The following is a 14,467-nucleotide window of genomic DNA, read 5'->3' as shown; positions in this document are numbered from 1 at the left end:
AGGCTGCGATTAGTTGGTTTAGGGCCGATGTAGGACTACGGGAAAGGGAAGGGGAGGATTCAGGTGGGTCGGGTTTAAGATGGGGGAGTGGATGCGTCGGCGATGGGTGGCGGTTGCACTAGGCAGGGGAGGAGATGAGGGTGGCACTGATGGTGGGCAGTGGTAGGGCTAGGGTGGTTGGTAGATTTAGGGCTTTTTTATATATATTTTTTTTAATTTTTTTTTCTTTTTTTTGCCTAATAAGAAGCGACACGTGGTTTCATAGCCCCACTTAATGAATTTTTAGACGGAATTAGTTAAGTGGTGGTAAAACCAATTTGTTAAACTTTTTTTTTTTTTGGGTGTTAAAAACCATTTTTAGGTTTTTTTTTTTTTTTTTGTGCTAAAATACAAAATTTCCTTTTTTGCTTGTAGTTAAGAGATTGATTTTTTAAACCATTTACATAATAATACATGTATAGTAAAATGATTTGTGACAAATTGACATATTAATATGACTCTTCTCAATCCATTAGTTCACATAAAGTTAAAGGCTAACAACTTTAAATATGGCTACTTTGTGTGTCAATTCATCCGATCTAAGCTTTTGGAAAGAAAACAATAATAGAACTAAGCTTCTGGCCCGTGCAATGCACTGGTTATTCAAAGAATACTATATTGAGAGATGAATGAGGAAATATCAATAGGTCATTATGGTTATTATGTGTAATCGGAAAAATGATTAAAAAAAGTTAAATTTTTGGAACCCAAGAGGTCACCCATCTTAATACTACTTCCAATCAAACATGCTTAACTATGGAGTATCTTAACATATAAGTTCCCTAAAAGGAAGATGCACCTTGTTAATATGAGTAGTATATCAAATCTCTTTAAAAGCAATCATGAGTAGGGTTGGTAAAAGCTGACCCGACCTGAAAACCCGATCCAAACCCGACTCGAAAATAGCGGGTTAGGGTTGAAGTTTTTGACCCGAAAACTTAAATAGGTCAACACGAACCCGACATAAAAATTAAATGAATTAGGTTAAGATTGAAAATTTCAACCCGAAAATAATCCATATAACCCGAAAAATAAATCAGGTCGGGTCAACTAGAACTCGACCTGATAACCCCAAAAAAAACCGTAAAGAAACCTTCAGTCCAAATTCAAAGAGCCTCGTTATAAACTCAAAAACCCTATAATCATATCTTTATTCTCACTTTCTCCCAGCCGTTTTTTCTGCCCTTCTCTCTCTCTCTCTCTTAAATTTTCTCTCTCTTCAATCCTGAAAATCCTCTTCATTGTTGTTTTTCTCTTTAAAGCTACTCTAAACTCCATTGAAGCTTGTCGATTTACTCCATTGAAGCTTGTCGATTTACTCCACTTCCACATCGTCGATCCAACTTCAATTCATCATCGATCTAACACTATTTTGTTTCGTAACTTCGAATTATTTATTTATCTAATTCTGTTTGAGTGTGGTTTATTTCTTTGTTACAGAAATAATTTCTCTAAAATTGTGTTTGAGGGTTAAATATAGTTTAGATTATTGGAATTTTACCCACCTTATACTGAATATATATATATACTTCGTTTAACTTTGTGATTTAATTGGATGGTGCATGCACAAGATTCGGGTTATTTCATATGCTTCTTGTGCTCAAGAGTCAGAAGCCAATGCACTTTGGAGTTTGGATGGAAATACACCTGTAGTTGAAAGATAAAAACATACTTGTATTTTGTAATTTCTTATTTCTAATCCTGCCTTATGAATTCCGTTTAATTTGCGATTTTAGATTCTTCGTAATGAGTTTGTAAATGTAAATCTATCTATATAAAACCAAAACTATCCTCTTATAATTTTTTTTTTTTAATAAATAATGAAATTGGATGAAAAAATCAGGCCAAATCAGGTTGACCCGAAACTGACCCAAACCCGAATAGATCAGGTTCGGGTCAAGTATTCTGACCCGAAATACTAAACAGGTCAAGTGGGTTGAAGGTTTTTCACCCGAAACTGAAGTGACCCGAACACGAAAGTGATCCGACCTAATCTGACCCGGCCTAATCTGTTTGCCTGTTTGCCCCCCTAATAACGAGGGGTATTACAAAAATAGTGCAATAATAAATCAATAATTTAGGAAGACATGTGACACTTGGTTAGAGAAGAAGATATAGAGAAGTAATAGGATTGAGACATGTTTTTCTGTCTTTTTTTATTAGAGTTTTTAAATATTAAGTATAGATATAGATTAGTTTTTCTTTGAATTCTTGATAAAGTTATATTTGACAGTGTGAATATTTAATTTTATTGTTTTATGGGTAAATTTAACATCGACAAATATCACTTTATTAGGTTTGTCTAAATGGTTAAGTGGAAATCAAAATGTATTGCACATAAATGCACATGGGACGTTGTACTATAAATCAGCTCTAGGAATGCTTATACAGTTATAACCAATGTGAGATTTATAAGATTTCCTTTCCTATGCTGAATAAACTGATCTATGTAATATAGTGCCAACTTACTAATAATTTCATTGATACTTTCTTTGAATAACAATGGAGATGTGAGATTGGATAGAAGAATACTAGAAATAACTAAAAACTCAAATATCAAATGAATAACTCCTAATTTATAACTAGGTAATCCCTCATATTTATGACTAACCAACCCTTAAAATACAACTCTTGATTTGTATAATTGAGTAACTTTTAAAATATTAAATATGTAATCCTTATAATACTAACAAAGTAACCTTAAAAATACTAGTTAAGCCATAAAATATTAATTATTAAAGTGACCCATTAGATACTTATTAATAAAAAAATTGAGTAACCCTTGATTTATGACTGATCAATCCTTAAAAAAACAAGTAATCCCTAATTTATAATAAGGTAACCCTTAAAATAGTGTTGAGAGATTCTTATTAAGCTCGGTATTTACATTTCTATGATCTCACATAGTTATAATTATAGAAGAGTGATTGAAGGGATGATTTTCTCATTGATTATTCACACGTATAAATAGTTACAAGCAAGGGTAAGACTCTAACTAAAAAGGCTATACAAGATACTAATTACCAGAAATTAGGGGAATAAAATCAGCAAGATATTTACATGTAAAGTAGTAAAATAAATCCCTGTAATCAAGGCACAATATAGGCACCAAATATTCTCAAGGTTTGACCTTTAGCAAATCATTCCTTAATACGCCCCCTCAAAATAGGCGACCAAGATGAGAGCCCAATTTTGTGAACCAAATTTGTGAAGATGACTCTTGGAAGTGGCTTGGTGAGGGCATCAGCGAGCTGGTCATTTGTGGAGATATAAGCAACTCGTAGTTTTCCACATTGGACGTTCTCTCGAACAAAGTGATAATCCAGAGCTAGATGCTTCATTTTAGAATGAAAGACAGGATTAGCACTCACGTAAGTAGCTCCTGCATTGTCACAATAGATGACTGGTGCCAATTGTAGAGTGTGACCAAGCTCTTTGAACAAATTTCGAACCCAAAGTATTTCAGCAGTGGCACTAGCTACTGCCCGATATTCAGCTTCGGTTGATGATCTAGCTCTTGTACGTTGTTTCCTTGATGCCCAAGAGATTGGATTTTTTCCCAAGTAAACAATGTATGCTGTTGTAGATATGTAGTCATCTTTGTCTCGTGCCCAATCCGCATCGGAATAGGCATGCAATGTAAGTGGCGAGTCTTTGTGTATGGTTAACCCCATATTGGACGTACCACTAAGATATCTAAGAAGACGATGGAGAGATTGCATGTGCTCTTCAGTAGGACGTTGCATGTATTGAGCTAGCTTGTTAACTGCAAATGCCACATCCGGCCTTGTGAGACCAAGGTACTGAAGGCTACCAATTAGAGAACGGTACTCAGTGGGATCATTGAGGAGTTTGCCTTGAATAGTCAATGGAGGATGGGTTGCTAGTGGTGTTGCAACTGGTTTCGCATCGTCCATGTTTGCTTTACTTAATATATCAGCAATGTATCTCTTTTGACTCAAGAAAATACCATTTGGGTGAGGCATTACTTCCACACCCAAAAAATAAGATAGTTCACCAAGGTCTTTCAGTGAGAAACGAGCTGCTAGATTCTTGATAAACTCTTCAAGAAAAATTGTTGCATTGCTTGTAACTATAATGTCATCAACATAAACCAACAAATAAATAATATTACCATTTGTATGCAATGTGAAGAGAGATGAGTCTGAGATTGTGTTTTTGAATCCCAAGTTAAGTAGATGTTGCCGTAGCTCCGTGTACCAAGCTCTTGGAGCTTGTTTTAAACCGTAGAGAGCCTTGTTTAATTTGCAAACATGAGTTGGGTTGTGAGGGTCACCGTAGCTGGGAGGTTGAATGGTATAAACATCATCAGAGAGTGTGCCTTGAAGGAAAGCATTATTTATGTCTAATTGACGCAAAGGCCAACCTTTACTAACCGCAAGAGAAAGAACCAAGAGCACTGTAGCAGGTTTGACAACCGGGCTAAAGGTTTCTCCGTAATCGATCCCTGCTCTTTGATTAAAACCTCTTGCAACATAACGTGCCTTATATTGGATAATGTTACCATCTTTATCTTTCTTGATACGAAAGACCCACTTGCACCCGACTACATTTTGTGATGGAGAGGAGGGAACAAGGTCCCAAGTTTTATTTTTTATTAGAGCACTAATTTCTTCATCCATGGCTTTACGCCAAATTGGACTCTTTAATGCTTGAGTGATGTTTTTCGGAATCTCCACTTCCTGAGCCTCTGCATTCAAATTTAGTTTAGTGATGGGTTTCCTAATTCCATGTTGAAGACGAGTGGACATGTGATGAGTAGGTGGAGGAGGAGGAGGAGGAGTAGGTGGAGGTGAGTGGGAGGGAATGGTGGCGTTTTCGGCAGCGGAAGAGTATTGAGATCGAGGGGTGGGTTGTGGTGATTGTTGATCATGTGTTGGGGTAGATTTTGTTTGTAATATGGGTAGTGTGAAGGGAGCCCACTCTTCTATCAAGGTGGGCAGTGAGAAAGAGTTTTTATTTTTCTCCTTGAAAGGAAATACATGCTCAACAAAGTGCACATGACGAGAGGTGTAGATACGATGGGAGTTGAGTTCTAAGCAGTAGTATGCACTTTGAGTGGGAGAGTAGCCTAAAAAGACACAAGGTTTGGACTTTGGGTCTAATTTGTGAGAGGTGTAGGGCTTTAACCAAGGGTAGCAAAGACACCCAAAACTTCGAAGTTTTGCATAGTTTGGTTGGACACCAAAAAGTTTTGAATAGGGGCATTCATTGTTGAGAGTAGGTGTTGGAAGGCGATTTATTAAGTAGGCTGCCGTGGAGCATGCATGAGTCCAATATTCTAAGGGCATGTTGGCATGAGAAAGGAGAGAGAGGAATGTTTCTACAATGTGACGATGACGACGCTCGGAGTAGCCATTATGCTGTGGAGTGTGAGGAGGAGTTGTGAGACGGGAAATGCCATCAATAGACAAATAGGTTCTTAGAGTCTCATATTCCCCTCCATTGTCAGAATAGAGTGTTTTTAGAGGAAGTTGAAAATGTTTTTCAACAAGTGCTTTGTAACGAATAAATACATTTTTGGTGTCGGATTTTTGTTTTAAGTTATATAACCAAATGTATTTAGTATAATGATCAACAAAAATAAGATAGTACTTAAAACCATCATGAGAGTATATAGGGGAGGTCCATAAATCAGTGTAAACATATTGTAGAGGAACATTGGAAGTAATAGAGGAAGTAGAGAATGGAAGTTTATGACTTTTATTGCAAGCACAAGAATTACAATCTAAAGTAGAAATACTAGGAATATTAAGTTTATTTCTCGAAATAAGTTGCCTAAAAGCATTTTGAGAGGGATGTCCTAAACGGTGATGCCAATCAAGAGAGGTGGCTTTTGTGCTTGCGTAGACCCTAGGAGATTCGGACTTTATTTCATAGATGCCCGACTTAACCAGCCCTTGGAGTAGAATTTCCTCCGATTGGAGATCCTTCACAAGAAAAGAGTTTAATGAGAAAAGAACAGAGACATTATTATCTTGGCATAGTTGAGAAATGGAAATAATATTTTTAGACATGGCAGGAACAACTAACACATTGTTAAGTGTAAGAGAAGAGAAAGAAAGAGAACCAAAGTGAGTAATTTTGAGGCCCATACCATCACCAACAATTAACTCCTCTGTTCCATCATAGGGAGCATGTAGTGAGAGATTATTAAGGTCCGCCGTGACATGGTGGGATGCACCACTGTCAAGAAGCCATGGGGAGGATGAGGATGAGGCAGCTAGACTTGCCATGTTGGCTTGAGGCTTGGGGTTTTGTTTAATTGTGTGAAACGATGGTGGAGTAGCATTAGGAAAACGTTCAGTAAACAAATGGCAGTGAGCAACCACATGACCCTGCTCTCGGCACCATTGACACTTGCCAAGAAAGGGACGAGACTGCTTATTATAAGTGTTAGGGGTAGGAAGGATACCTCGACCATTGTTGCGGTTATTTGTACCATAGGTACGGGCTTGATTCCGAGTAGAGGCAGCAAAAGCAGTTGCAGGGAGGGAAGGATCGGCACGACTTTGTTTAATAGAGAGTTCTTTATTAATAAGTTTCTCATGTAATTCTTCAAAGGATATGGTTGAGTCCCTTGCATTGACCGACTCAATCACAGAGTTGTAGGAGTCATCGAGACCAAAGAGAACTCGATCGACCAAGTCTTCATGCTCAACCGGCTTTCCTAAGGCTGCAAGTTGGTCCGCGCAAGTTTTAATGTCCTGCATGAATTCAGTGACGGAGCGGTTTCCTTTGGTAATGCGGTGCAATTGATCTTTCAATTGTTTGATATGGCCACGACTAGGGGTTGCATAAATTTTGGCAAGAATGTCCCACATAGCCTTTGAGGTACGTGCTTGAGATACCAGCGGCACCAAGTTTGGCGAGAGAGTACCAATGAGAGCACCATAAAGCAGCTTGTCTTGACGAGTCCAAAAGGAATAATCAGGGTTGATTTGTTCCTCATTTTCTATGGTTACAACAGTAGGAGGGCAGGGAAGAGAACCATCTATGTATTGATAAAGGTCATGACCAACAAGAATGGCTTCAATTTGCATTTTCCAGGAAAGATAGTTTGTGGGAGTGAGTTTGATTGTATTATGGATATTAAGAAATATGAAGGGTTTTGCGGGATCGCCACCATTGGGAATGTGATAGGAGGGAGTTTGGGTTGGTATAGACATTGTAGAGGATTGCACAAGAGAAAATTGTAGAAGAAGAAGATCAGAAGGCTGATACCATATAGAAGAGTGATTGAAGGGATGATTTTCTCATTGATTATTCACACGTATAAATAGTTACAAGTAAGGATAAGACTCTAACTAAAAGGCTATACAAGATACTAATTACTAGAAATTAGGGGAATAAAATCAGCAAGATATTTACATGTAAAGTAGTAAAATAAATCCCTGTAATCAAGGCACAATATAGGCACCAAATATTCTCAAGGTTTGACCTTTAGCAAATCATTCCTTAATAATAATTACTTAATAGTGTTGGAAAAATAATATTTTCCAAAAAAATTTTGGCAACGCAAAAATCCAAAAAATTTGAAAGTAGAATTATGAATTGACTTCACCCAAATTAAATGGATAAAAATATTTTGTTTCCCTCAAATGTAATGGTAAAATGCTGACTAACTTGAGATTAAAGATGATAAAAATATTTTGTGGTCCTGTGGCTCTCTCTTTCTCTCTTAGATGTTTTCCTCACAAAACATGTTATGGAGTGATTTGCCAAACACCTCCAAGATTCCCCTATTTATAAGATGTCCAAAGGGCACCTAGAATCTTCCACACAAAGATGAAGAAATGTACTATACCTTGCCCCATTCACTTATAATAAAGAAAATGTGACAGGTTCATAATACATAGGACATACATAAGGTTTCTCTTTTACAAAGTGTTGCCATTTATGTGTTCCAAAGTCTTTAGTATGGTCATTTGACCATTGGAAACCAACATTCTTCTCTCTTCGATTTTGATAATTACTTTAAGAGGGTGTGCAATCCTTAATCTTTGTTTGATTATTTATTAATTTTATTGAAGGTTTAATTAATTTACTTTGATTAATTAATTTTATTGAATTTTACTAACGTTCTAGTTGTGATGCTAAGGTTGTGTAATCAAAGTATTTTTTTTTTAATAAGTAATCAAAGTAGTTTAGTTATTCTTTATGTTTAATTAATTATATATGTTTAACCTCTAAATACTAAGAATCTGTTCACTTTAGCATAATTTCAGTTCAGTTTAGCTCAATTTCTAATTTCCTTCTCTTATAAACAATTCAGTTCAACTTATCTCAGTAAATATGAACAAGCCCTAAATAAGCAACCCGTTAAGTAACCGCCTATAAGAATTAGTGTATAGTCTATATGATGCATGCGTACTTCAATTAGTGGTTTTCTAATGTGTTAGGAGGGTATAACAGATGCATTTGCAATGTGTCGCGCCTTTTGCATTCCGAGGTGGTCATGTTCATTCACAATGTCACTCACCGTTAAGCAAAGGGGAAAAAGCATCTTAAACAGAACATGACCCTATCAATTCATGGGAAGCGCGGGCTGCAAACTTGAGCTATGCAAAGAACATTAACAAGACTCAAGCTAAACATTCATTCACTAGATGAAATAAAAAAACATAAAACCAAAGCAACCGCCAGATTCCAAAACATTTAACGCTAATTAGTGTTAAAGCTCTTAACAAAACTTTTAACAACAAAGTTGCTCCGCAACACTCTAGGCTCTGGTCTGTTATTAACGGATAGTAAACAAAGCTTCTTTCTCAAAAACAAGTAACTCTCTTGACTGCAAATTCTACTACTTAGTAGGGTTTAACAGGCACACGGAAGTTAACTCCGGCATAAATAGCTTTGTTACCAAGCTCCTCTTCAATACGCAAAAGCTGTACATAACAAAGATGGAGCATTAGAGAACATCAATAATTCTTTCCCCCCCAAAACCCCACCTGTTGTTTCATGCTTTAGCAAAACTGCTCATGTCTCGCTCCCCAAACTACCTAAACTTACCTAAGTAGAAACACATCCGTAAAGAAGTGTGTATGGCATTGGTAAAATATAGGGGCTACAACTGACCTGGTTGTATTTGGCAAGGCGCTCAGATCTACATGGAGCTCCGGTCTTGATCTGACCCTGTTGACAAAAGAATCAAATAGGAAACATGTCATGACGAAGAACAGCATATTGACTCCAAAGTTCTCAAAAGTAGCACAAGTGTAATACCGTAGAAAGACCAACAGCAAGGTCAGCAATGAAAGTATCTTCAGTTTCACCACTGCAGCCAAGGAAAGTAAATCATAAGATCAACCATTCAAAATGTTGAAGAATATGGACATGTTTAATTGTTTATACACAAACCTGCGGTGGCTGGTCATCACTCCCCACCCAGCACGCTTGGACATCTTCACAGCCTCAATACTCTCAGTCACAGATCCGATTTGGTTAACCTGGACCAAAATGAAAATAAAGGGTTAAATACATGCTCATTACATGGTTTTATAACTTTTTTCTTTTCGAATGGTATGAGAGATCCTGACTAGACCACAACCCTCCAAGTTATTTGGTCTAGTATTTGCGGAACAGGCACTTGGAGTAGAAAAGAGGTAAGGAATTGAATTCCCTACCCCAAGCGCCCTCACTTGGTAGGATTCAAACCTCAAACCTCTAAAATTTGAGGAACCTTACCAAGTGAGCCAACACTTTGTTGGTACATGGTTCCATAATTGATAGAACAAATACAATAAACTTAATTACAGAAAAAGTATGGTGGAAGGGTATATCATCAAACCTTTAGAAGAAGAGCATTGCAGGACTTTTCATTGATGGCCTTCTCAACCCTCTGCAAAGATTGAATATTATTTAGTTAAATAAGGACTAAACTAGGCGGCTTCAGCTAATCCTACAATACGAAATTCTAGCAGTCAAGAGAATGCAATCATGCTAACCTTAGGGTTGGTGACCAAAAGATCATCTCCGACAATTTGTACTTGCTCTCCCACTTCTGCAGTCATCTTGGCATAGTGCTCCCAGTCATCTTGGTCAAAGGGATCTTCAATTGATACAATGGGGTATTCGGATGTAAATGACTTGTAAAGATCCTTAAGGGCAACCCCAGAGATCTTTTTTGATCCATCATTGTTCTGCAATATAATCAAAGTGATCAGCATTTCAAGCAAAACAAGACAAGGATCCAAAAAACTTCAGATAGGGAATAAAGCCTACAAACTAGTCCATTATGTTATCAATCTTTACAAAATCAAATGAACACAAGCATACCTCTTCCTTAAAGTTTAAGTCATAGGTCTTGTCCTCGTTGTAGAACTCAGATGCAGCAACATCCATTCCAATGACCACCTTGCCGGTGTATCCAGCCTTCTCAATGGCAGTCTTTAGCAATTCAAGACCCTCCTTGTTCTCCTGTAAATGCAAAGGTAATACATGAATAAATAGCCCTACAAACATATCCACATACACTGGTATTGTGGATGGACTAGGTATCGAATGTTGTTGGTCACCTGGATGTTAGGAGCAAAGCCACCCTCATCACCAACATTGGTTGCATCTTGACCATACTTCTTCTTGATCACACTCTGGATTCACAGAAACAGGAAAAAGGAAATAAGTATCTAGAGTTAAGGCAGAGGTCAAAAGTATGATGCATTACTACATTAGAGAAGGTATATAATACCTTCAAGTGGTGGTACACTTCACTACCCATCTTCATTGCCTCCTTGAATGAGGAAGCTCCAGTAGGCAGAATCATGAACTCCTGCATTGCAAGCTTGTTTCCGGCATGAGATCCACCATTGATGACATTGAAGGCGGGGACTGGCAAAACCATCTGAGGGTTACCAGCAACCTCTGCAATGTGCTGAAATTGGAGCAGAAAGAACGTTAGCACACTATCAGGAAAGCAATAGGAAAAGATACTGTACTGCCAAAGAACTAATCATCGTACCTGGTATAGAGGAATTTTCTTGGCCTGGGCTCCAGCCTTGCAGACAGCAAGAGAAACAGCCAAGATGGCATTTGCTCCCAACTGCCAGTGGCAAAAAGTTTAAATTAGAAAAGAAGCTACCAAAACATGAAGGAAATCAAGTACATTAAAGAAACAAATGCTAATTTCTTGAAAGATAACCCAATCTTAACTCTCGGCATGGGTCCTACTTGCACCTCTCAAAACAGCAAACCATACAAGAATAAGATTAAGTAAAAACCTTTTGTTTGCACCAACCCCATTCGTTGACGGTTCCATCAAGTTGTTGAACCATGAAGTTGTCAATGTCAGTCTGTGCGGTTGGGTCCTACATGATGAAATTAAAAATATTAGTAGAAATCAACATAAAAGAGCCTCAAACGAAATGCAGTAGAATACATAGTCCTGTTTTGTAAGACAATTCAATCCAAAATTTCATCCAAAAACTTTTTTGTTGAGTTCCACAGAAAAAAGTGAAGATTGAACATTGATAGATTCTCATCGTTAAGCATACCTTGCCAACCAAAGCAGGGCCAATAATCTCATTCACATTTTGAACAGCCTTAGAAACACCCTTTCCCATGTAGTCTTTACCTCCATCCCTGAGTTCAAGGGCTTCATAGACTCCTGATAATTCACAAGCATAAGTTGTTAAAACATGTGTAACTTTGAAAACGATAACCAATCAGCTAGAAATACAATTTATTGATTCTACAACAGGTAAATAAACTTCAAGAAGCGCAGTTATAAAGAACGAGAACTCACCAGTAGATGCACCACTTGGAACAGCAGCTCTGGCAAAGGTTCCGTCATCTAGATGAATATCAGCCTTCACAAAAATATGTCCATACGACAAAAGTCAACAAATCAATCACTTAAAATTCATTGAGTTAACACACCATCTAACTTCAGTCTATTGATTAGAAACAATTCACTTGAATAGGTCAGCAAAAGAATGTCATATAACAGCTCGGAGCATGACTCGATCAAAGACTAAAATCACTTGTTTTACCAGTTAACCACTCTTCTGCGGTTTTATCAAACAACTATAAACTCCTTTCGCATTAGTGCTAACAAATTTAATCCTCGAGAAACAGCTAGAAAATCATTTAAGAAGCTAAAATAACACTAAAATACATGTAATCTCAAGTTCTCAACCACTTTGAAAACTTCAGTCCAAAAATCAGCTTAAAACTTGAATAAAATTTTCAAATTACATCACTTAAAGCAAATTATTGCGTCGATTATGGAAACATGAAACATTTATATATATATAAAAAAATTAATAATAATACGAGTAATGATTATACAATATGTTAATCCATAAAACAGAGGCACAAAACTTTTCACTCCGTACTTAAACTAATATCAATATAAAACTATCAGTAGATCATACTAGTAGCAATATTAATACAAACATAAATGTAATCTTAGTCAATTCAACAAAATTTCAGTCAAATAATCAGCTTAAAGACTGAAAAAACGAATAGAAATCATGAAAACAACACTATAAACGAAATCTAACGTCAAATAATAACAATAACAACCAAAATATTCCACCTTTACTCTGTTTCTCAAACAAATAACACCTCGTTGAATTTTTTAATCCAATCAACAAATCATTTCAACAATTTATACAACAAACACGGTTAATTTTTTTTTTTTAATCATATTTACAAAAAATTTAATCCAGAATTCAAAATACAGTTAAAAATTACTGAAATTTATGAAAACACTCATTTAATGCGAAATATCACGTCGATTATGGATATTATGAAATATTACGTCGATTAAACAACAATGATGATAAATCGAGCTAAATTAGAAGCAAAATCCAATCACTTAACTCAAATTGCATCACAATAATCTCACAACAAATTCAAATTCAAATTCATCACTTCAGATTTTCAGCAGCCATAACACAACAAACAACACCGGAAAACAAATCAATTAAAAACAGACGAATTCATGCAAATTAAATCACAAAAAACATCAGACTAAACGAAATCAAACATCAATTAACAGATCGAATTCCGATGATTATCGATGATAACGAGGTAGAAAAAAAGGAGAGAGAAAAAAGAGGAGAGAGAAAGAGAGATGATACCTCAACGGTAGGATTACCGCGGCTGTCAAAGATCTGCCTAGCTTTGATGGACTTGATGGCAACCATGGCTGAAAATGAATCGATCTGTGAGAAAAGAGAGAGTGAAAGAGAGGAAGAAGACGGTTGGTTGAGAGGAGAGAGAAAGTGGGTAGAGATGTTGAGAAGGAGACACCTTTTATAAAGCCCAACTCAGTAGAGGAAGAAGTGTTCGTCTATCGAACTATTTTAGCTTTTGATTGATCGTGACCGTTGGTTTATGTACGTCTAAGATTGGGTTAATTGTTCATCAAGAAATTTTTATGAGATGAATTTATTTTGGAATTTTCTTATTCCTTTTGTTTTTCTTGCATGGTGGGGTTTTTCACATTATGACCTCATTTTTCGCTTGAAATTTTGGGTTTTAAGATCTCGCTTGAAGATGGGCACGGGCGGCGCTGTATAGCCTGAAGCCTCCGTGAAATGTTAGAGTGCCTCGTGATCAAGTAGGTCGAATCTAAAACGGGCTAAGAATAGTAGACCTTTTTAAAATGAAGCCTATGTATAGCCCGACCCACATGTAGTACCAACGGACTACATAATAATTTATACGAAATATATTATTTGATAAATCAATCAATCATCAATTACATACTACTAAAAGCGAATGTAAGATAACACTTGTCAATGTGTTATCAAAAAAATCAATCAATTACATACTACTAAAAGCGAATGTAAGATAACACTTGTCAATGTGTTATCAAAAAAATTCCCGCCAAAATTACTTTCTAAAAAAAATATTATTACATTAAGAAAAAGATTGCATTTAGATTATGACTTTTATTTTATAAAAAATCTAAAGTAAACTTCCTAAAATATCAACTTGCACATTATAACTATCACATATTTAAATATTTTCTCTCTCATGTTTTTATTGTTTTAATACGAACTGTATTTCATTTTTAATACGAACTGTATTTCATACGGTTTAATACTGAACAATCGATTTAGTTTTTTAATATCTAATTATATTTTCATTATAAATTAGTCAATATCCGTGCATTGCACGGGGTTTCACCTAGTTAGTCAAATATAAGCGGACCAAAACGCAAGACGTCCCAAGTTTGTGCCAAATTTTTAAACTGAACCTCTTGCACAGCCCATGACCCACCGGCGTGCCTTTGTGCCATGTTGGGCTTACGACAGGCTTGTGCTAAAAGTTGGACCATTTTGAGTCATGCCTAACCAAGCCCTGTTCACAATCTTGCTCACAAAATTGCTTTAAATATTTTGACTTGTTTTAAGCCCGTGTGATGCATGTCGGAGCATGGACTAACTTGGGTTGT

General features: G+C 36.4%; 1 protein-coding gene across 1 annotated transcript; it reads right to left on the bottom strand.

Annotated features, from left to right (window-relative positions):
- Nucleotides 1-8,635: 8,635 nt before the first annotated feature.
- Nucleotides 8,636-13,305, bottom strand: LOC145570560 (enolase-like). Its single transcript, XM_081629685.1, has 14 exons — nucleotides 13,146-13,305; nucleotides 11,804-11,867; nucleotides 11,553-11,665; nucleotides 11,280-11,366; nucleotides 11,021-11,101; nucleotides 10,751-10,933; nucleotides 10,578-10,652; nucleotides 10,339-10,479; nucleotides 10,008-10,202; nucleotides 9,851-9,901; nucleotides 9,421-9,509; nucleotides 9,286-9,337; nucleotides 9,139-9,195; nucleotides 8,636-8,948 (listed from the first exon to the last, which is right to left on the bottom strand). The coding sequence occupies exons 1-14, from the start codon at nucleotides 13,209-13,211 to the stop codon at nucleotides 8,868-8,870; spliced, it is 1,335 nt and encodes a 444-aa protein (XP_081485811.1). The 5' UTR covers nucleotides 13,212-13,305; the 3' UTR covers nucleotides 8,636-8,867.
- Nucleotides 13,306-14,467: the final 1,162 nt, after the last annotated feature.

This window comes from Chenopodium album, chromosome 12 (genome assembly GCF_948465745.1).
Source record: "Chenopodium album chromosome 12, dcCheAlbu1.1, whole genome shotgun sequence".
In the NCBI taxonomy this organism is placed as follows: Eukaryota; Viridiplantae; Streptophyta; class Magnoliopsida; order Caryophyllales; family Amaranthaceae; genus Chenopodium; species Chenopodium album.
This window is presented reverse-complemented; position numbering and strand designations above follow the sequence as displayed.